A 23,871-nucleotide genomic window follows, 5' to 3' on the forward strand; every position below is an offset into this window, starting at 1 on the left:
AATTCGTACACCACGTCTGTTGCAGCAAGAGAGTTAGCCCATTGTATCCATCTCGGATGGAGTGCTTTAGCATTTGGAATGCTTGCCTTTGTTACCGCCTCTAAGGCTGGTATTGGTGTCACGATTACTATTCGTTTACCTTGTGCCAGGGCTCGTTCTTTTGCTATAGCTGTCTGTGTCGCTGTAAGAATTTTTTCCGTTGGGCTAAATTTCATTTCAGCCTTAGTGTACAAGTGTGATTTGAATGCAATTGGTACCTTAACTCCCTCATTAGAGGTTAGGTATGTGAATCCGCATCTCCCTGGGATGACTCGAATCACAAGATTGCGCGTGTTATCACGTGTTTCTAATTTTGTTTTAATTAGCATGTCTGTTTGTAAGGATCTCAAAATTTCTGTGTGTGTTTGAGTCCAACTGGATCTTTTAAAGTCTGGTTTAATTAGATCATAAAGGGGTTTAACCCTTTCTGCGTAATTTGCAATGTAAGTTCTTCCGAAATTTAGGAAGCCTAGAATTGACTGTAGGTTTTTTAGTGTTTTAGGAGCTTGGATTACGGCACATTTCTCTAGGAAATTGTCTGCCAGGCTTTTACCTTCACTTGATAACTCATATCCTAAGAATAGGACTGTCAGATGGGCAATTCTGGATTTTTTAAAGTTGAATTTGTAACCCTCTGCAGCGAACCCAAGTATTATGGTGTTCACTCTTTTCAAGTGAGTCTCCAAGTCATCATCTGTTAAGTAAATGTCATCGACATAAGATAATGCTTCATCATCATATAGTTGTAGTAATTCTGTTACTCTCGCTGAGAATACCCCTGGGCTGTTCTTGTACCCCTGGGCTAACCGACAGAATTGTTTTTGAGTGCCATTTACTGAGAATGCAGTTAAATATCTGCTCTCTGGTGCTATGTTTTGACAAAAGAATCCATTGGAGATGTCCAAGGTAGTTTTGTATTTTTTGCGCACTATGTTATTCATTAGTGCAGCACTGTGTGAGTTTTGCACTGCAAAAGTTTTGCAACATGTGTTAAGGTGTCGGTAATCCAAAACTAGACGATATGAGTTGTCTGGTTTGGAGACCGGAAACAAAGGATTGTTCATTTGTGAGGTGCAAGTTTCAATCACCCCCTGGTATTCTAGCTGATCTAGTATTTCATTTACTTGTTTTTTAGCTTCTTGCTTAATTGGGTACTGCCTTTGTGCAGTAGGTTGTGATTTTATTTGTGTTCCCCTGGTGAGGGGTCAGCTGTGGAAGTTTAATCGCTGGCTGAATTGTTGAAGTCCGCATTACATACTGAACTAATTGTCTGTGAATTTTTAGTAATTGTTTTAGCTGTATTAACAGCTCTCCTGTAGACATCCCTTCGATGTCTGGGTGTGGTGTGTATCCGGCTAAGACCGGCCACGTTGCTCCTGGTCTACCTAAAGGACCGAGCCTTGTAATGTGATTGTTATGTTTTAGGGCGCCATCAAATAAGAGCAAATGCTCTTGGAATTTGAGTGGTACTTCCACCTCCTCGAAAGGAGTGTACTCATTAGGAGGTTCCTCTATTTTGTAATAGTGGAAGTACTTTGTTACAGCATTTGCTGCTGGAAAATGTATCCATGAATAGTATACCTCTGTCTGCCGATATTCGTGTGCCTCAATTACGAATATGACTGTGCCACCTCTAGGTGTCAGTCCATTTTCTATAAGTTTTAGAGTTATAGATCTCCTTTTGATGACCGGGATGAGTATTATCTCCGGGTCTGCGTCTTGCATAGTAGCATCCGCTGCTGCGAGTTCAGTTGCTAGTCTAACTGCCTCTCTTTCTTCATCACTCTCTGCCATTTTACAGACAGGATGGTATTATGTCTATTTGCGGATCAGGTTTCTTATGGAAACAGAGATTAGATGCACAATATTTTGGAACTGTTTTATCCTTCAACGTTGACTATACCAAGAACCATACATAGGAGTTCCCTCCTGCGAGGTTTTGGAGGATATAACCTTTCACCCACTCCAGACGTCTTTGGAGTATTTGGGAAAAGGGGTATGAGTGAGATAGCACGACTGAGTTACTCTAAATGTCTTACGTTAGTTTTATCGCCCTTTCCAAACGCGTTGGGCGCCATGTAGTGTAGCTCCTATTTTCCCAATAGGCTCTGCGCATTGGAATAATACCTACAGCAGTAAAGGCCTAGGCCAGACGTTAACTAGGTCTACTACTGTCGATACTAGACTTAAGTTTTGGGTTTGCCAGCGTAGCTCAGAGTTCGCTAGAAACTTTCTCGAATGTTCAAGGAGGAATTAACTTCCCTGATTAGACAAGAAGGGATTTAGTTTCTGACAACCATAGAACATGACAACTTTGCTCTCCCCTAATCAAGAGTCAATCTCGAGAGTCGTGTGAGCACAAGGCAATTATTTTACTCAGTCAGTACGTGCATTCTTAGTCTCATCAGATTGTAGAGAAAAGGAAGAGACGGGCGTGTTCAATAAAAAGGTGTTATTTATTGATCAGTCTCTTTTCTCGTACAAGAGAAATGGATCGATATTATTGCAATACTTATAGTTAAGTAAAGTGCATACATTAAAAGCAATAGTATAAAATAATACTGTAAAAACATTGATATGGTTTCTGAGCCATATGATGTTTAAAATGATTAAGATATATTACATACACATATACATTTGACTAAACGTACTCAACTGGTGTTTCTAAATACGCCTACCCCGTGTACCTGACCTAAGTCTAATGCGTGGGCGGGAATAGAAAGTTACAGTTTAAGTTAAGTTTGTTTTTGCCAAGTGAATAACTAAAGAATTCTCTATGAGGGGTTATTCAGTTCTGTACCTGGAATTTAGGATGAATGAGGAATGGTATCTCTTTCTCTGCTCTCGATATTCCAGGCTGCCTGCGAGGGCTGCCCAGAAGCGCCGGTGCTGGGTCTCTCGGCTTGAGATAGCAGCGCGTCTCTCAGCGCGTCAGGAAGGCGGGGCTGCTGCCAGCGGGGTCTGCTTCTGCTCTCGGCTTCGGCAAGTATGGCTGCTCCGTCTTGTCACCACGCGTGTGTTTGCATAGGGCAAGATCGGCAATATTTATACCTTAAAGCTGCCGAGATTGACGTAAGGATGGACATAGATACGTCAATAAAGATGTCATACGACTTGCTCGTTAGCACATTCTTTACTAAAGTTCTCTGTGAAATCAAAACAATGGCCGCACGGATTTTCCAGGTTGTCATAGGTTTGATTTGTTATGAGAACGTCGTATGCCTTATCAGGGGCTGGAGGAATGACGCTTGTCTAATTAGATCTCAAGCGTTATGACCTAATCAGATAACACGTTCCTGTGCCGTAGTGTGACTGCGTCAGATAACGGTATCTGCATCATGGGGGCTTTTCTTGCCTCATGGGCTGACTGTTAGTTAACTTGATAGTTAGGTTAACCAGAACAGGGTCAGGAATAGGGGGATTGATTCAGGACCTATAGGAATACACGACAACGCAGAGATTCGTGTTTGAAGAAATGTGTAACTTTTTGAGGGAAGAATGGTATAATGATGATTTAGATAATGTACCGCCCGATGTGACTGAGCTTCAGAGTCAATTCTCGAACGGTATGGTTGTGGGTGGAGATGTACGGCGTGCACTAGAGCGACTGTTAGCCTATAGATCCTCAGTGCCTTCTCGTGTATTATTTAATGATGACACCGACAAAACGAAAACGAACGATGGTCAGTATCCTATGCGAGAGGTTCCGCCACTTTGGGTGGCAGGTGATCCACAAGCTCACCCTCCGGTTTTACCGCATTTCCGAAGAGTTTGGATACACCTCCCATGGAAACGATCAGAAGTTTTGCAAGTGAAGCAATCTTTGCCTGATCCGCGTAAGAATCCGGCTGGTTACTATAAGGAGTTATCCCAATTGGTGGACGCTTCTGTTATGAACCTTGCCGACATCGACATGCTGTTTGGTAATGTCGTACCGCAACCGGTTTGGGCGAAAATTCGCCAAGCAAATCATGCAAACGAGTTAGGTGGTGATTGGGCAGCACTATTAGCGGCTGATGGATTACAAGTTGGTGGGGCTAAGCCTGATCAGTTAATTTTAGATTTACCTCAGAAAATCATTACACTTATGAAAACTCTCATGCCGGCGATGAAGGTGAACTGGGATAAATTATCAGCCTGTAAGCAAAAGAAAGACGAGAGTGTCTCGGATTTCTTTACAAGGTTTGAGGAAGCGTTTGTCGACCACAGTGGTCAGGACATGGGCTCCGAGGGAGGTCAGCGGTTATTTGTCGATAAGTTTGTGTTGAATTTGTTGCCTGAACTATGCAACAAATTGAAGAATTCAGAAAGTGCATGGGCTGTTTCAACCACCGCACAGATATTAGCGACGGCTCAATACTATGAGAATAGGGAAAAGGAAGAAAGTGATCGTTCAGATAAGAAAACGAAGGAGCTCAAAACGAAGGTTTTGTTGCAGCAAGCGTATCCTCCACGATCAAATCAAAATGATTCACAACAGCAGTATCGACCACGAGCACAGCCCAATAGGATGCAGCCGCGCTCTGACAACTTTGACTATAGATCTTCACTTGGGTATAATCAGTGCGCATATTGTAGGCGAGAGGGTCATATCAAGTATGATTGTCCTGCTCTACGTGACCGCGTTAATGGTGTGTCGACTAGAGGGGGTCATGGTGGCCCCCAACAGCCATCTCGAGGTAGAGGCCGTGGTATCGCTCAAAGTCAGAACGAGCGCCCTAATACGCCCTCGGACGCGAATAATTGTTTTGACCAGCGAAATGTAAGGTCCGATAAATCAGCGCAGTATTACGCGGACGACTATTACGTTGAACATGAGACTGTTGTAAACGACCGTTACTAGGACAGCCACCGACAGAGAGAGGGAGTAGTATCAGTTCCGGTTGATCAGAGTGGGCCTTACGTCGCAGTTGCTACATCTGGCGTAGTTGAGCCTTTTCTGTTAGACACTGGTGCGACGAAAAGTTCCATCATGCATTCGAAACTCCCTGGCGCACCTTTGTCTGGCTTAACAAATGTTTCCGTTGGATTCTCTGGCGCCCCGGTTAGCAATCCTGTCTCTAGCCCTTTGCCCCTTACTATTGGCCCTCGTGAGCTGGAGGCTCCATTGATTCTATCTACTGGTTGTGGTGAGAGTCTTTTGGGTCTGGATTTGCTAAAACGGTTATATGCGACTTTGTATTGCTCTCCTGAAGGAGTGGAGCTTACATTAGGTCGGAGAGTAATCTCTCCTATGTACTTGTCGATCGATAAATTCCCACCGGAATTGAGCTCCCTTCCTGCGTCTCTATGGGCCACAGGTCCCAATGACGTGGGTCTCTTGGACATCCCACCTTATATAATCAAGCTGAAGCCAAATGTGCGATTGCCACGTATACCACAGTATCGTATCTCCATTGAGGGAGAACGGGCGCTATTAGCGATTGTACACGACCTGATCAAAAAGGATGTCGTTGAAGAAACTCGAGGAAATGTGTGTAATAGTCCTGTACTACCAATTTTAAAACGCACTGATCCATCTAAACCTCCTGTGTATCGTTTCATAATTGATTTGAGAGAAGTGAATAAAATCGTGATCCCACAGTTTCCCGTGGTCCCTGATATAACGGCTTTGTTGACCCTGATTCCAGCTTCTGCCTCCTGGTTCACGGTGATCGATCTAAAGAATGCTTTCTTTAGTATCCCGATTGCTGAGGAAAGCAGAGATCTATTCGGATTCTCATTAGGTGGTCGCAGTTTGAGACTGAAACGCGCACCACAGGGCTATTGTGAGAGTCCGTCGATCTACAGTCAAGCCCTTAAAACTCAACTTGATGCATTTGTATTACCAGCAGGCGCAGCCTTGAGTCAGTACGTTGATGACCTGTTGGTCGCCGCTGATACCGAAGATATTTGTAGAACTGCTACAGTATCATTGTTGCGGCATTTATGTGACTTACATCACAAGGTGTCACCTTCCAAGCTGCAATATTGTTGCCAAGAAGTAACCTACTTAGGTCACTTATTTTCAAAAGAAGGGAGAAGGTTGACCCCAGAGAGAATTGCAGCGATTACTCGAATGACTGTGCCAAAAACTCAGAGAGATGTACGTGCCTTTCTAGGTATCACGTCATACTGCAGACAATGGATCCCAAATTTTTCTCTATTGGCGAAACCATTGTTAGCTCTCACGTGCAAGGATGTTCCGACTCCTTTGCCATGGACTGAAGAGTGTCAGAAAAGTTTCTCTGAATTACGTGATGCGTTGTGTTCGACTCCTGTGTTAGGTACTCCTGATTACAGTAAGCCGTTTACACTGTACGTTCACGAGAGGGATGGTTGTGCGTTGAGTGTTCTGGCACAACAATTCGGCGACAAACAGCGCCAATGCGCATATTTTTCTTCGACCTTAGACCCAGTAGCTAGAGCTTTGCCGAGTTGTTTAAGAGCAACAGCGGCAGCTGCGGCGTCCATTCGACAGTCCGCAGGTCTGGTCATGGATAATATGCTTACGGTGATGGTTCCGCATGCAGTTGACACTCTCTTGAACCGAACGAAAACTCAACATTTGACGAGCGCAAGGTTGTCTGGGTATGAGCTGACGTTACTGGCTAGTCACATAAGGATAAAACGGTGTAATGTGTTGAACTCAGCAACATTGTTGCCGATCAACATGGAGTCAAGTGATGTAGCACCACATGACTGTTATCTAAGAACCGAAAAAGAGACGAAGGGTCGTATTGACCTAAAGGATATTCCATTGGTAGATCCCGATGGTACTTTGTATGTTGATGGTTCCTGTTTTAAGTTACCGAATGGTGATGTGACGACCGCGTATGCTGTAGTGACGTTGAGAACGGTTGTGGAATCTACGAGATTAAATCAGAACTCGGCTCAGGCTGCTGAGTTGATCGCCTTGACGAGAGCGTGTGTGTTGTCCAGAGGAAAACGGGTGAATGTGTTCACAGACAGTCAGTATGCTTTTGGTGTGGCACATAGTTTTGGGCGATTGTGGAAAGAAAGAGGATTCTTAACGTCGCATGGCACAAAGATTCAGCATGGACAGCTTGTGAATGACCTTTTAGATGCACTCACATTGCCTAAACAGGTGGCCATAATTAAATGTAGTGCGCATCGAAAAGTGACAGATGATGTTGGTCGTGGTAATGCGTTTGCAGATGAGACTGCTAAGGAGACAGCGAAAGATCTGACAAATCGAATGTATGTTACAAGTTCAGTGAGATGGCCTGCGGAAACTAGTATGTGTGAGGACACAGTGGAGAGTGTGAAGGAAATACAGAATGAGGCCACTGAAATGGAGAAGACTAAGTGGAAAGAAAGCACGGGAAAATTAGATGAGGATGGATGTTGGGTTGATTTGTCAGAGAAACAGAGATGGATGTTACCGGATGCATATGTGCTTGCTGTTGTTACAATGGCCCATGGCACAGCACATATTAGCTCGAAGGACATATGCAAGTTGTTGTCTCCCGTATGGAAGAATGATGGGATTACTAAATGTGCAGAGAGAGTGGTTAAGAATTGCATGGTATGTTTGATGCATAATCCTGGTAAGGGCACCCGCACTCCACCTGGTCATTTTGCCCCTCCCGCATGTCCTTTCGAAGTTATCCAATTGGACTTCATCCACATGGAGAGATGCAATAATTTAAAGTACGTGCTGGTTGTGGTTTGTGCGTTCTCCAGATGGATTGAGGCTTACCCCCTTAAGGATAATACTGCCCTATCCACAGCTAAAATTCTGCTAAAAGAATATTTCCCCAGGTATGGCATGCCTCGGATTGTATGATCGGACAACGGAAGTGAGTTTGTGGGGAGCGTGATGAAGAGTGTGTGTCGTGGTTTAGGAATATCCCAGAAATTCCATAGTGCTAATCATCCTCAGTCAGCGGGGTTGGTGGAAGGATACAATGGCACCCTGAAACTAAAACTTGCTAAAATTCAGGCAACAACTGGTTTTTCATGGCCTGACGCTTTGCCTCTAGCTCTCTTATCGACCAGGGCTACTGTACACTCTCGAGTAGGGCTTAGCCCATATGAGATTGTGTTCGGCCGCCCTGCGAACATTTGGGGGTTCCGAGACCTAAAGAATTGAACAGACTTGAATATCCAATGTTAATTGATTATCTATATGATCTGACTGCTAAATTGAGTTTGATTCATCAACAGGTCTTTGAGGCTCTGCCGTCACAAACAGAGGGTCCTGGTCATCGGCTCCAACCAGGGGACTGGGTCCTCACTAGAAATTTTGGACGAAAACGCCATCTTGAGCCGAGATTTGTGGGACCCTTCCAGGTGCTACTAGCAACGAGGACGGCGGTTCGACTGGAGGGACGGAAACACTGGGTGCATGCCACCCACACCAAGAAGGTTCCGCTTCCTCTGCCGGCAGACACATGGATACGTAAAGGTTTTTCCTCGTCTGAAACAGACGTTCCCCAGCGCTTTGTCCCATTTAGCGAGGCTCAGACCATAGGGAACACTTCAGTGTTATCTGACATCCCTGTTGATCCCTCTCAAACAATTTCTCTTCCTTCAACGTTGGGGAATATAAGTACTGAACAATTGCCTGGACAATCGAACACTCTTTCGCCATCCACTCCACTGTTTGAAGATCAGACTCAACCCGGGAGAAGTCGATACTTTCTTCGACCGCGCGTTAAGGACAAATAAAACAGTTCTGTTTTTTTATTCCCTTTTTGAATTTACAGTACCCCTTACTGTTGTCATGAACATTGTGGACATTATATTGTGTTTACCTTTTTTTTCATGCAGCTAAGAGACTATTATTGAATGAATTCTAATTCATTTAACCTATCACCTGGGTTGGCCGTAGGGCCGTGCGGGTACTTCCTTCTGTTTAGCAGCTATCGACACTAGGTCGGTTTCTTTTGTCAATTTCTGGGAACTGGCAATCGCTACTCAGAACGAAGTGCGTCAAGAACGTCACGGACGGTTTTTAGAGGATGGACCTCTCGAAGCTGTCGGAAAGAGAGAAAATGTTGGCGCAAAGATCAAAAGTGTTTTGTACAAAATGTTTTCTATTTCAGATCTTTATGTTGGTCCTAACCGTTTCGATGCTACTGGTGGGTGGGGTATATTTTGGGATTCAATTATTATTACCTTCCATTTCACCTACTCCTCCTTCTCATGATCTAAATTTCGTCTCTACTGTTTCTCCACATTCTTTTCACCTACTGCCTCAACATGAACAAGTCAGACGTGCGGAATTTAGAAACAATTCCTTTGTGCAACTTTTGCATCAGCATCAGTTGGTGGTAAATACTACAAACTGTTGGGTGTGTGGGATAATGCCACATACCATGGACAGGGGTATCCCATATTTGGTTCTTCCGTACAGCCCCCAAGGGTCAGCTCGGGCATTCCAAACCATGTTCCGCAGTGCACTAGATTCCTACCCCCATCGAGAGCCACGCTCAGCAAACTTTGGTCCTGGCCCGTATCACAAGTCTCTAATGGTAGCTATTGCCGATCTAGATAGAGATATCTTCGATACGTCACTTATCCCAGAAGAGGAGGTGCAGACCTATAAGTACCTTAGTGAGGGTGAGTATAGTATATCAGTGGGTGATAGGCAGCTTAAAAGCTCATCTCCAATCTGGATTGTACCTCACCTAGGCCACTTTTGTCTGCAAGGTCGTGGCCGAAATCCAAGAGCCCAGCTTGGGAAGAGTGCTTGCGTGGATACCTACGTTCTACCGATGCTCTCTTCCCCTGTCTTTCTGACTGCCAAGGGTACCTATTTTGTATGTTATGACCGAGCATATACGTGGTTACCACATGACTTCTCAGGTACCTGCTATATTGCAAATCTCTTGCCCCTGACTTTCACTGTTGCTGCCAACTATCACAAAACCAGAGTTGTGAGAGGTGTCATTAGCAAAGAGGATACTTCCGGTCAAGAAGCAGGAGACTTCTTCAAGGGTTTTCTACCGTTTTGGGGCCCCATGGTCAATAGCAGAAATCTGAGACAGTTAACTCGTGTAGTAGAGTCAACTGCTAACATAACTGCAAGCGCCCTTGGTAATCTGACAGCAGAGCTTCAAGCGGATAGGCTTATGACGTTACAGAACCGTATGGTTCTAGACGTTGTTCTAGCGGATAGAGGTGGTGTGTGCAAGGTCATCCATTCGAGCTGCTGCATATTCATACCTGATAACGCTCCAACGGTTTATCAAGCCATCTCCAAGTTGCACAAAATCTCGGAGTCCATACACGAGGACGAGGGAGATTGGACGCTACTAGGATGGTTTTGGGGTCTAATGTCGACTTGGGGTTGGAAGATTCTGATGATCCTAGGGGTTGTCGTGACATTTCTGTTCACGTGTTGTCTTTGTGTACAGTGTGGTCCTGCCTTATGTGGCCTTTGTGCTACAACGTGTATAAGAAGGCCACCCGTTTCCAAGGAGACATTGATGGATAGAAGTATGTTCCAACAACATCTGAATGATCTGATGAATATCGAGGTCGACTCCGACTTCGACTAGTTCTTGCCTACATGAGGGCAAAAGGAGCGTCTGAGGTTCCGTAAAAATCGTTACGATGTTTTGGGCATGAACGAATATGGGCAAGTAAGGTATCTATGAACCGTAAATGACGTGTTCAGCAAGTGTACGCGTTTTCGCTACACTACCTGGCATGGTTCGCCTTATTTACGTGTTTCTACATCTGAACCCTTGGGTTCCATTTTAGATACGGCATCCATTTTGTTTCTTGCCCTCACGTAGTCAGCGAACAGGCAACTGTCCGCATCGTGACCTTTTAGTTCCCAAGCTTCACGGAAGAAGCATATGCCCCTTCATGTGTCTTTTATGAGTAGGGGGAGGGCACTGCTAAAGCAGTTGCCTCCGCTCGGAGGTGATCCTGCCGTGCCGGTCTATTGTTTCAGCCTCGCACGTGCTGGGACCAAGACCTTTTAGGCTACGATTACGCATCCAATATTATCCTCACACTCCCTCTTCCCTGCTGTCTGACTTCCTTGCAGCTGTTCTTGTCTCTTTCTTCTGTTTTTCTTTACAACTCAAGTGGAATGTACCTAATGGTGGGAAGATGTGCTTTTACAGTTGGAACTGGTGATGTTAATGTAATTATGTTCCGGTGCTCTGAATACATGAAAGCGATCCTTTGAATTTTACTGTGGGAAATGAGTTGTAACCTTTTACTTACATATTGTGCAATGACAAAATCCTGTATAAAAGAGAGCGACCCACATATGCAATTTGAAGCAGACTCTCAGAACCTACACTCCTTGTGTACTTCTTGTGACTTTTGCCTCCCTGCAGTAATAAACGCTGATCTTTGACGCCGAAGGAAGTCTCCCGTGTCTCTGTCTTAAGTGCGTCAGAACAGGTATCCCACGAAGGTTTTAGGTGTTGTTCCCTGGCACCGCTGGGCCTTAAATAGCCCAGTCCTTCACAACGAAGGCGCCGACGACGGCAGCGACGGGGAGGTCGACGACGATGACAACGTCAACGAGGATGCCGATGACGGCAGTGACGACGACGGGTTCGTCGACGGTGGTGACGACGACGGTGTCGTCGTCGAGGGCTTCGACGACGACAACATGGTCAAGGGGTGGGATGGGGTTAGTATGTCATTCCTGACCCAGCATCTCCGTGTCTGGATACGGTGGACTCCCCGCCAGCAGATATAGTGGGGTTTCACAAGCTAATGGAGAGAGCGGCTGGCAGATTCAAACTATCTATGCCTTCTACTTCCACTGAGTGTTTTTTTATATGATTTTAAAGAACCTTATAGGAAGGTAACGAGAGCCATCCCTATTGTTCAACATCAGTGGGATGAAGGCATTAAGGCGATGAAAAATCCAGCGACGGTGGTTCTTGTACTACCGCGCCTCGACAAAAAATACAAGGCGCCTGAGGATGGTCCGGCGTCTTTGGCGGGGCACCCGCGACCGGACTCGGTAATCTCACAAGCGGCACAGAGGAAGTCTCACAACCCCTCGGCTCCTTTGACGACTCCTCCGGATAAAGAGGGCAGGAGGCTGGATAACGCCGGAAAAAGATTTTCTTCAATGGCGAGTCTGTTGGTGAGAGCGGCTAATGCCTTAGCGATATTAGGCAGATATGATCGCCAATTTTGGTGTGATATCTCGTCACACTTAGATCAACTTCCCCCGGAGTCCAAGACCGAGGCAAAAAAGATCTTGCAAGAAGGGGAAGCAACGTCAATGGAAGTCATAGACTGTTGCCACAACAGCTTTTCGTTCCTTGGCTGGAGCTGCAGTTCTTTGTCGCCAGGGGTGGTTTAAGGCGACCTGGTTCAGGCCTGAAATCCAAAATAGGATCTTGGATTTGCCCTTTGATGGAGAAGCACTATTTGGTAAGCTGATTGATGACACCCTCCAAGAAATTAAGAAAGATACTGAGACTGCTAAGTCTCTGGGTACGCTTCAGTGCCGCAAGCCTCCTTTTAGGGGTTCCAGGGGCAGGAGCACTTCCTACAGAGGCTCTTATCAACAGCAAAGGTACTCATCATATGGCTCAGGTTCACAGCAGGACCGTCAACCGTACCAGCAAAGGCAAGGTCAGTCTTCAAATTACTCAAGGCCTAACAACAGAGGGAAGCAGGCTCGCCAAGGGCGTGATGCGTCCAAAAGACAATAGCGACCTCCTGGCTCTTCCTACTGTACCCACCTCTGCAAAATCATCAGTAGAAGGCAGGATTTCACAATACCTTCGAAATTGGTCCAACATAGCATCAGACCAATGGGTGCTCAACGTCATTCGAAAGGGTCATACTCTGGCATTCACGCAAATCCCACCATCCAAGCCCCCTGCTGCCATTCCATCAAAGCATCTGCTTCTTCTGCGGCTCGAGGTTCATCAGATGCTCCTGAAAGGAGCGATAGAGCTGGTTCCCTCCGCCTAAAGAGGAGAAGGATTCTATTCCAGGTTCTTCCTGGTAAGGAAGAAGCTAGAGAAATGGTGCCCAATTTTAGATCTCACGGAGCTCCACACCTATCTCATCTCCCTATCCTTCTGGATGATCTCTCTTCAAGACATTCTACGTCTTGTCAATCCAGGGGATTTCATAGCCACGCTCGATCTCGTAGATGCGTACTTTAACGTACCAATTCACCCGGCACACAGAAGGTTTCTACCATTCACAGTAGTCAAGAGCCACTTTCAATTCAGGGTTTTACCCTTTGGACTTCGCTCAGCTCCGAGAATTTTCACGAAGGTGCTGGCACCAGTAGCTGCATTTCTACGGGAGAATCATTTGCAGGTCTTCCCTTACCTGGACGATTGGTTGCTGAAGGCTCCGTCCAGGGAGGCTGCCAGGGAAGCGGTCTACGCATGCACAAACCTCTTCCAGAATTCGTGTCTCACTCTGAACAGGGAAAAATCATCTCTGGTTCCGTCAAGGACAGCACGCTTCCTGGGAGCCATCTTGGACTCAAATCTCATGAAGGCATTCCCAACCTTGGAGACAAGAAAAACTGCAAGCCATGGCGCTAGACTTACGAAGAAGAAGGTGTCTTTCAGTATGCCATTACAAATCCCTTCTGGGGTAATCTCTTCATGCATTCCTCTGATCCCACACTGCAGATTGAGGATGTGTCCTCTTCAAGAGCAACTGGACATCCAGTGGAGACAGGTTCACGGGTCGTTCGACGACAAGGTGACCATCACCTCGGCAATGAAAAAAGCTGCTGTCTGGTGGACACAGCAGTAGAACTAAGAGGTTCAAAAGTTCTCATCCGGACAGACAACACCACGGCAATGCATTACGTGAACAAAGAAGGGGGAACCAGGTCTCTTCCGTTGTCTCAGGAAGCTCAAGAAATCTGGGAATGGGCGATCCAACATGGGATTTCACTACAGGCGGAGCACCTGCCAGGAGTTTTAAACGAAAAGGCCGACAGACTAAGCAGGTCATCCTCAGTCAGTCACGAGTGGGAACTGAACCAACAAGTTTTGGACGAGGTCTTCCGACAGTGGGGCAAGCCTGCGATAGATCTATTTGCCACACCGACCAACAAGAAATGCCAGTCTTATGCAAGCAGGCTTCACCACCGAGAGTCATTTGGAAATGCGCTTTCGATAGCCTGCTCAGGGGCATTTGTCTTCGCCTCTCCCCCCATTCCACTGATCCCTAAGCTTATCAGGAAGATCAAAGTGGAACCATGCAGGATGATATTGATAGCCCCTGCTTGGGCGAGACAGTTCTGGTTCACGGAACTCCACCTGTTGTCGCTAGTTCCTCCACTTCCCTTGCGGACGATTCCAGATCTCCTCACAATGTCCGAAGGGCAAGTTTGGCATCCGGATCCAGCGTCGTTGCACCTGGCAGCATGGCTACTGAGCAGCGAGAGTTTATGAACCTTCCCATCTCAAATTAAATTAAGGAAGTTCTCTCCCAGGCTAGAGCCCCTTCCACTAACAAGACTTAGCGTCTCAAATGGAAAAGATTTTGCATTTGGTGCAAGACAGAGGATGTTGACCCCTTCTCTTCACAACCTTATCAAGTTCTGCCTTATCTTTTGTCCCTGGCTAAGTCTGGACTGGCCCATTCATCCATAAAAGTTCATTGGGCAGCGATTTCCAGAAACAGACATTCAGCTTCTGGACCTTATCTTTGGTCTTCCAGGATAATAAAACAGTTTCTTAAAGGTTTATTTCGTGTCTACCCCCCGGTGAGGCCTCCGCCTCCTACGTGGAAATTGAATTTGCTCCTTACACAGCTCATGAAGGGACCCTTTGAACCAATACATCGTTCAGATATGAAATTCCTTTCATGGAAGTTGGCTCTCGTTCTTGCCCTCACATCAGCAAGACGAGTTGGGGAATTGTAGGTGCTCACGATCAAAGAGCCTTTTCTCCAATTCAAAAGAAACACTGTAATTTTACGGACTAATCCAAAGTTCATACCCAAGATGCCCTCGGACTCCACTTAAATGAACCTGTTATTCTGAAAGCTTTCTTTCTGCACCCTACTTCACCAGCGGAGAGGTCTCTACATTCTCTGGATGTACAAAGGTGCCTAAAATTTTACCTGGATCGCACCAAAGGATTCCGTAAATCCTCCCAATTATTTATTGCTTTTGGTGGTCCTCAGACGGGCCTCCCTCTTTCCAAACAAGGGATTGCAAGGTGGATTACGAATGCCATTCTACATTGCCATAATTCAGCTGGAAAGCCGCTGACCAGCAGGGTTAGAGCACATTCCACAAGATCGGTGGCTTCTTCAACAGCACTCTTAGCGGGAGTGCACATCAAGGACATTTGCAGAGTTGCGACTTGGAGCAGCGTGCATACCTTTACAAAGCATTACTGCTTGGAGTCCTTGCAACAGGAAGATATGGCTGTAGGCCAAGCGGTCCTTAGGAACCTCTTCCACTAATTGGTGAGCTTTCCTTTCTATCCCACCTTCCTTTTATTCTGCACATTTTGGTTTTCATGTGATAATGGCTATTGCAATGTTTATTTATGCCACAAAATGTGCTTATGGCTGACTGCTTGCTACTCTGATACAAAAGCATGGGAATCTATGAAAGTTCCAATACTGGGGCAAGAAAACAAGTTACTTACCTGTAACTGTGGTTCCCCAGTATTGGTAACTTTCATAGATTCCCATGTGCCCACCCACCTCCCAGAGGAAAGCTCAGTCTTCAGCAGATATTGTGACTGTTACACAACGGCTACGAAAATCTGAGGCTCTGAGGTTCCTTCAGTAGGGTTCTATTGGGTGAGGCTCTTCTGATTGGCTGATGCCTAAGTTTGGTCTCTTTTACAAAAAGAGGCAGATATGCTACAAAAGGGAATGAGGCCTAGGCCTTTTTCTTTCTCTTTTGTACCTACTGCCATGTTATTTTGTTACTGAGACTCCCATTCCGACAACGGGGAATGATACAAAAGCATGGAAATCTATTAAAGTTACCAATACTGGGGAACCACAGTTACAGGTAAGTAACTTGTTTTCTTACTGTTCCTCACTGCAAGTGTTTGCTTGACAGTGATAGACAGTAAAAAAAAAGGCTATATGCCAACTCTTCTAAATTGGGTGGGCAGAAGGCTATGTCATTCTAAGAATGGATACCAGACACCGTGGTTATGGTGGCCAAGTTAATAAACTGCTGGGGTACATTATAGCACTCTTTGAGATTGGAGGACATTTAACTGACAGCAACATCTAAGTCTACAATTAGGAAGGCAGTACTCTAGGTTGGTCCCACCTATAAATCATAGGAATTTTCTTAGACCCCAATGCTGATGTCCAAGTATGTATGTCGAGATCAATGAGTGATGTGAGGATTTTTTAAGTTTAGAGGGAATATAGGCTTTCTTAAGAGTAATTCTCATAAAAGTAAGCCAAAAAGAATGTGTCCCCTGTAGTTTCAAAAGGGGGAAACATACTAATCAGTGGGCAAGATGCTCTAAAATCAGAGCCGAAAAGATTATTAGAGAAGATAAAATTGTCCCTGTGGAGGCCACCAAGTTGTTGGCTTCAGTAGTGGTTTCTTGCAAGGATATTAGGGACACTAGACTGTGTATTGACCTCTGGAAGATAAAGACAAAGTACTTTTGGACTAATTTCCATTAGCGAATTTGAGAGAGATGTTGTCGATGTTGTCGACTACTAAACCTGATTCCAAGTTCTTCACTACAACGGATGTAACATCTTTCCATCATATTAGACTGCATGATAGTTCCCAAGATCTCATGATATTTGCCATTACCCTGGGATGTGACACATTTTTAAGAATGACGTTTGGCCTCGTTTCATCAGCTTCTAAGTTCCAAAGGGCTTTAAAGGGTGTTGTAGTAGCCCTGGATGGCTTGAGATATGTCCAGTATGATATGCTGATATATGGTAAGAACTGGATGAGCAAATGGTTAGGGCATGGTGTGTGTTAGAAAGAAAGAATTTGGAGGGTCTCACCCAGAAGAGACATACATGAAGGTTTGGACAGGAGCACATTTCTTCTAGGACACACAATCTCAAGCAATGGGTAACACCAATAGTGATCTGGTAGAAACCATCACAGAGCTAGAAACACCTCAACCTAAGGAAGAGGTTCTGACTTTTCTGGGGATGGTTAAGTTCTATACTAGAATAATTTTCAATATTCTTGACAACATGCTAGTTAGAAGCACATCATGAAGAAGGGTGTTGAGTATTTATAGAATGATGAGTGCAACCAAGAATTAGAGGGTCTTGACAAAGTTGTAGTTACAGCACCTGATTTATTTGTGTTGTGCCTGATAGAACTACTTTTTGTATCAACAATCTATTTTATTGCAGAAAGATAACAATAAGGATCGTCTATTAGCATGTGCTTTTAGAGTATTCAGAGGAGTGGAGTATAATTTGCTCTGTAAAAGAGAGGGGGGCTATAGGTGTGAATGGGGCTGTATAAACATTTGGCATTTCCTGTGAAAATCTTCATTCACCATTAGATCACATAATGAACCCCTGAGAGAGATTTTTTTGTCAGAAGGGCGCCATGCCTTGGTATCTGTTTGCATTAGTAAATGAGTTGTCAAGCTTCAAGAATACTCATTTGATGTGGAATACATACTTGGGACTGTCAACTACACGGCTAACTGTTGCCAAGATTATTCTCCAGCTTTTCAGATTCAGCTGTGAAAGAGCGTTCAGTGGAGGATGAGTTATGCATTGAAGTAACTATAGATCTTATCACCCAGAGTGTAATTATTCAGGAGGAGTGGAAGAAGGGCGAGGGTGTTGATTCTAGTTTTCATCAGTGTTTGGAGTTTGGGAAGATATAATTGCCTAGAAGGGAAATCTTTGTTCTGCACTCCACCCGTATTCTGAAGTCAAGTGTGAACTCTTTAGCAAGGAAGGGCTCTTATTCTGAGGCACCAGATTAGTTGTTCCAGAAGGTTTAAGGAGTAGTGTGATTTATATTGCCTATGGGGAACATTAGTGGATTGTTAAACTAAAGGAGCATCTTCAAGAAGAGTTCTGGTCCTCGGGTATTGATTTGGCTGTTGAAATGTCGGTAAAGATCATGTGTAGAGTGTCACAGTAGTAATAAGATTTGCAAATCCCACATTCCTCCAAAGGCATGTAGGGAGTTACCCAATGGTCCTTGGTTAGAAACTGTGATGGATATAGTGGTGTCTTTGACAAGAGAGGGAATATCATAACATTTTTAGGAGGCCTTATCCCTAACAATGTAAATGAATTAAATTCAAAGTTTAGTTATGCAAATGTATGTTAGGTGGGTATTCTTAAAAGTTGGAATGCTTTCTGCCCACCAGGATCTATGTTGTAAACCGCTGTTTTTTCCTGTCTATGAAACATTTTCTTTAGCCCTAAATATGCTAACTAATGCCATATAATTGCATGTTGATTGATTCATGGTCCCCTAATTTTTTTTTTTTTTTTTTAATAAGGCTTTAGAAAAACATGGGAGAATTGACTATCTATTCTCCAATGCAGCCGTGGGGTTCGGTGCCAACAGCATCTTTGACACCACAGAAGAAGAGTGGACTGAGGTAAGACTGCATCACTCACCAAAGTGCACCAATGCCTTATAAAACCATTAAATAAATACATTACCATGTTGCTTCCATTCACCACCATGCAATCAGCAGAGAATCACACGTCCAACTATTTCAGCAGCTCAAATACAGAACCAATCAGAGACCTAAAGGCCAACAGATTACCTCCGGCACCAATAAGAACAAGACAGCCTGTAGAGAGCCCCACATGGTACAACAGCACTCCCCGGAAATGATAGCCATGTGCTTAGTTTTGACTTTCTACCAACTCAAATAACAAAGTATTTCAGGAACAGGTAGGCCAATAGATCCCCTCAGTTGCCACTTTCGAATCAAGGTTCATGTGTGCCATGCTTTTGATCACCAGTAGCCAGTGAGCAGAAGAGATCACTTTACTTCTCTGACCAACTTAAGGACTCATTTGCTATTGACATATCTGAGCATATATCAAATACTCATTGCTAACCAGATTCATTAATAATTGTGCTGTCCAGTGTTGGAACTGATATTTTGAAGTGGTCCTTCCCAAATTTTATCTTTAAAAAATTGGTTCCCATTGATGATTAACTCCTTATGATTAAGCGTTGTAAAAACACTGTGGGTTTACAGCATGCTCCTTGTTTAAAAAAGTGGTGGTAATGGGATGGAGATGAATAAATGTGTGGTATACTAGTTACTGTTTATTCTTCAGTTCCATACTACGAAGGAAATATGGACAGTACTATGAGGAAATGTAGTGGACGTGCCAGGAGACAAACAAACAATACCATAATTCTCCTGATAATTTTAAAAGATGTCTTCCAAAACGGTTCTATTACCAGTACAAACTATGCTACTGATGGGTTTCCACTAATGACTGGGTTCCTTATACTGTATTCAGAGGGGTACTTTATGATTGGAGCAATGGTATGTTGTTTGTGGTAAAAAAACAAAACCCCAGAGGAAAAGCATAAATACATCCTCAACTCCCTCTAAAAATGATTGGCAAGCAGTAATTTCCTAGGTAGTCAAGCTGAGGAAGGCCCAGAGGAAAAGCATAAATACATCCTCAACTCCCTCTAAAAATGTTTCGCAATCAGTAATTTCCTAGGTAGTCAAGCTGAGGAAGGCTGATTCTCTTGAAGAAGACATTCAATCCCACTTTCATTGTATCCTTTGCGATTTCAGATTTTCAACACAAATGTAATTTCAATGTTCCAGTTGGTGAAGCAAGTCCTTCCTCACATGCAGAAAATTGGGTAAGGCTCACAAGCACTGGGAAATAAAGAAATAGTGTTTTATATTTACCGTTTGGCAGATGGGATACTCCATCGCAAATGAGGCTTCCTCTGTTTTGCCATAATACACTATAACACAACAGAGAGGACATCTACTTTGTTTGTGTTGGAGAATGTTATCATCCACACTCTAAATAGGTCCCACATTTGATAATGTTGTATCAGAATGTTGTTGCACAGTGGCGGGGGTATTTTCGTACTGCCATGTTACAGAGGTGGTCAGAGTCAATTTTACTTCTGACTGATCAGTTCTAGAAGATGGGTAGAATGTTAGGGAGCACATGCCACATTTCCTCAACTCATCCTGACTTGGATATCATACTGATTATCTTGAAAGACAACACGGTTTAAGCGTCAAGGACCCCGTAACTGCAGACTGTAAAGTTCAATGTAACCATAGCCAAACAGCAATCCATCTCTGGCGCAATAAGCCACCTTTAGAGCTCCCTCCTTGCACAAACAAGAGCTTAACCCACTCTCCATCCAGCATGCACCTATCCAGGCTCAATCCTTTGGACCCCCTCCTGAAGAGAACACTACCCTCCCCACATTTTGGAGGACTATTTATGGCACACAGTTTGCCCTGCCATACATCATAAGGACATTACAAATCACTAAGGACCTCCATGATCATCTAAAGGGGCAAAGCAGCAGGCCAAGTTCCTTTTTAAGGTCACGGAACTCTGAGGTGACTTTATTCTTTATATGGTCACATCATTACACACCCCTTAAAGCCTCTTAAAACCTTGGCGTCTTGTTCTTTCACACAAAAGGAATAGTATGGTCTTAGAATGAAGAATGGAAGGGAAATCTGTAGTGTGAAAAATCAATTGACGAAATGCAGTAAAATGTTGCAAAAAGATACTCGAATAATTTTAATTTATGTAAAATTTCAATATTGGTGTAATTCAAAATTGTGTAAAAACGGGCACAAATATTTTCTGTAATGACACATCGATCTATACAATATATATGTTGCTACACATATATCCATTCTGCTGATAAGTGTTTACTTCAGAAAAACTGGTTAGAAGGAAAACACAGTTCTCTTTTTCACTGTTTAAACTGTAGCTTTTATTATGCTCTCTGAAGTGCCTTGCATCTTGGCTGAGGCATTGCCGGTATGCCATTTCATTTGTCACTGTCAGGATTTATACAAAGATTGCAGGCTCACATGATGTACAATCTAATGTATCCTGCCGCTATGTAGATTACTATATATTCCCTTTGTTCTATACCCAATCAATATCTTTCATGTTAATATATCCATGGTTTATCAATTGTAGTAGGGTACAGCTGCATCATAGAAAACTGGTATTAATCAAAGTTTAATGGAAGAAGAGACAGAAGGTCTGATTCTGAAAGCTAATTGAAGGTTTGAATCTATCTTACATACACAATAGCCTTTTTTTTTACAAGTTAACTAGTTTTGAAATGCACATACACTAGTTACACCCTTTTAAGTGAATTTACCCACACAAAGATTTCTCTGTAATCAAAGCTACTCACTTGGAGAGGGAGTGAAAGGGGGATGTGGGCTGAAGTGCTCAAATACCCTGGAATTGTGTGCACACCCACAATCTTACACATTTGTAGGTTTTTCCAAACGTCCTTCAAATCCAACCTCACTCTGTAAAACTTTGAAGAGTTACTCTGGCAAAGACCAGGAGGGAACCTCTTTTTTAGGCTATGAAGGGAAACCTCTGAAAATAGACGTCGTGTTTGGTATGCTTTTTTCCAAAGGGAGAAATATTTATACCATGAATAAAAAAAACATGGCCTTTCACACATCAATATTACACTATGTGCAGTTGTTCACTATACAATTGTACAGTTGACAATACAAACCTTTTCCAGTATGCTGTCTGGCAGGCTTTCAGGCGAAACGTTTGTGAATTCCTCAAATTAGTAAATGTCTTCCCCTCTTCTTGTATATTATCTCTTATTTTAAGAATCGGACCCTGAACGGGAAAGACGCGGGCCACAGTAGAGGAAATGTATTGTATATCTGTAAAGCGCACTACTGCCTGGTGCTAAGTAGGTGTGTGTACCTAGCTCTATCTACCTCTATGGTAGGTTGGTTAATTGAAAAGCCAGGTCTTCAGCTTGTTGCAGGATTCAAACGTATTATGAAGGTTCTCACAGAGCAAGCAAAACAAAGGTAATATCGCTGATGAATCAGGATTTATTAGAGCAAAAAATGTGTGTAGAAGAGAAATGTATGGTGGGTACATTATGATGTATTACTATTATACTGTGCATTTAAAATAATGGAATAATATGACTGCATATTACCCTCAGCAAAAACTGCATAAAAAGCAATGTATACATGTTTGTTATTAATACCACAAGTTGTTCCACATTTAATAGAAAAAAGCCCTACATCCAATGGTAATACCATGAATGTGATAACATTATTAAAACAGCAGAGATTACCCCTGGATTTAACATGTCATCTAAATGAAGGCCTAGGGAGGTAAACATCAAATGCGGTGGTTAATGAATTAACTTCAGATCTGAGTTGTCTGAAAAGATATAATGGATGGGAAGACTGTTGAAGTGTTATTTACACACGATAACTACAGAATGGTATGTAGGCATTGTAAAATGAAATCACTGCAATGTGAAATGTATAGTATTTTGTTTATGTTTATGTATAAGCAAAACTGCAGCACCAAAATGGCACTTTTCAGATTGAAAAAGGCTGTTACACAGTCGAAATACAGCTTTTTTCTGTCACTCTGTCTGAGGAAACTTGATTCATTAAACAGGGTAATCATTTCCTTTCTTCGAGTGCTGCTCTCGTCCGGATGGAGTTTGGGAGGGTATGGAATATGGGATCCAAGGAAAAGAAAAGATTCTCTTTCAGAAAGGAGCAGGCCACTTTCTGCCACTGAATACAACTTTATTCAATTTGGGTATTCAATATTCAGATCCAAGTGATTTATGATATCATTCATCCAAGTAATACTAAATGATTAACACAGCCGACATGTGTTTTGCTTCTTTAGGGCTGTCAATTGAAAATAAACAAATGTTAAGAACGTACTTCTAAAATACAATGAATCTACCGAAAGCCAAAAACTATTTTATTTTTATGTTAGTTGAACATAATCATCTTAGTAAAGAAATCATATTCAATATGAAAATGACCCAGGAACTTTTTTTTTTATATATATTTTATTTATGACATTTCAAATATAACAAGACAAAAAAAAAGAAAAAGCATATAGTTTTAAGATCGTTACGACATCAACAGTGAAAATGACCCAATAACTTATGAAGCTTCTGTGCAAGCATAATATTCACTTTACAAAGATTTGTATGAACATGATTTCCATTCCATTAACAGAATTAAACATTTCGAATAATAGTCATATTCTGAATGGCACCTCCAAGCTATGTATATGGAATGAGAACAAGATATTCCCTAATACAGAAATTTGAATTCTTTAATTTGCATTCATATAAAAATACAATTAAAAAGGATTTTATGGGAAAAAAGCAAATATTTTTTATGTGTCAAATTCCATAATTTTAATCTCATAATATGGACCAAAAAAAGAAAACATGTATGTATAATTTATTAATTATTTTCCCAACACAACATCCCTACAATGATGCCAAATATATATTTAAGTCTAGGCAGTCATTTTAAAAAAGATGTGCCTGTAACTAAAAATGTTATTCCAACATAAAGGACATTGATTAGGAACCTAAATAAAGACCCAACTACCCAAAGGGATTGTAATACAGATCTCCCACTCCCTGACCCCATCTACATTTGTGTGGTACCCTTTCTCCAAAACCGATTTCATCAGTTAATTTAGGTAATGTTCTTTAGCAACCCACCTAGAGTTTTCTTTTCTCATCAATATGGCTACTTTAGGTCAGTCATTAGTTCAAAATCCCAACTCCACATATACCAATACATGTGACAATAATAGTCACCAAATGTTTTTTTATTCTGTATCAAACCGTGTTTAAACAATAGCTTTCTGATACTCCACTTAAACCCAGAAAGCACAAATTCCTCCTAT

At 43.0% G+C, this 23,871-nt stretch overlaps 2 protein-coding genes across 2 annotated transcripts in view; both read left to right on the plus strand.

Annotated features, from left to right (window-relative positions):
* LOC144791621 (dehydrogenase/reductase SDR family member 4-like) overlaps nt 1-23,871 on the plus strand; it is a 213,085-nt gene that overhangs the window by 111,379 nt on the left and 77,835 nt on the right. The window contains exons 4-5 of the mRNA XM_078666348.1: nt 18,447-18,548; nt 19,722-19,792. Coding sequence (XP_078522474.1) covers nt 18,447-18,548; nt 19,722-19,792 — 173 coding nt within the window. The remainder of the gene's footprint in view (nt 1-18,446; nt 18,549-19,721; nt 19,793-23,871) is intronic.
* Nucleotides 1-23,871, plus strand: part of LOC144791618 (dehydrogenase/reductase SDR family member 4-like) — a 379,701-nt gene that overhangs the window by 98,055 nt on the left and 257,775 nt on the right. The gene's annotated exons all lie outside the window — the stretch shown is intronic.

The sequence above is a fragment of the Lissotriton helveticus genome, chromosome 11, assembly GCF_964261635.1.
Source record: "Lissotriton helveticus chromosome 11, aLisHel1.1, whole genome shotgun sequence".
Taxonomy (NCBI): Eukaryota; Metazoa; Chordata; class Amphibia; order Caudata; family Salamandridae; genus Lissotriton; species Lissotriton helveticus.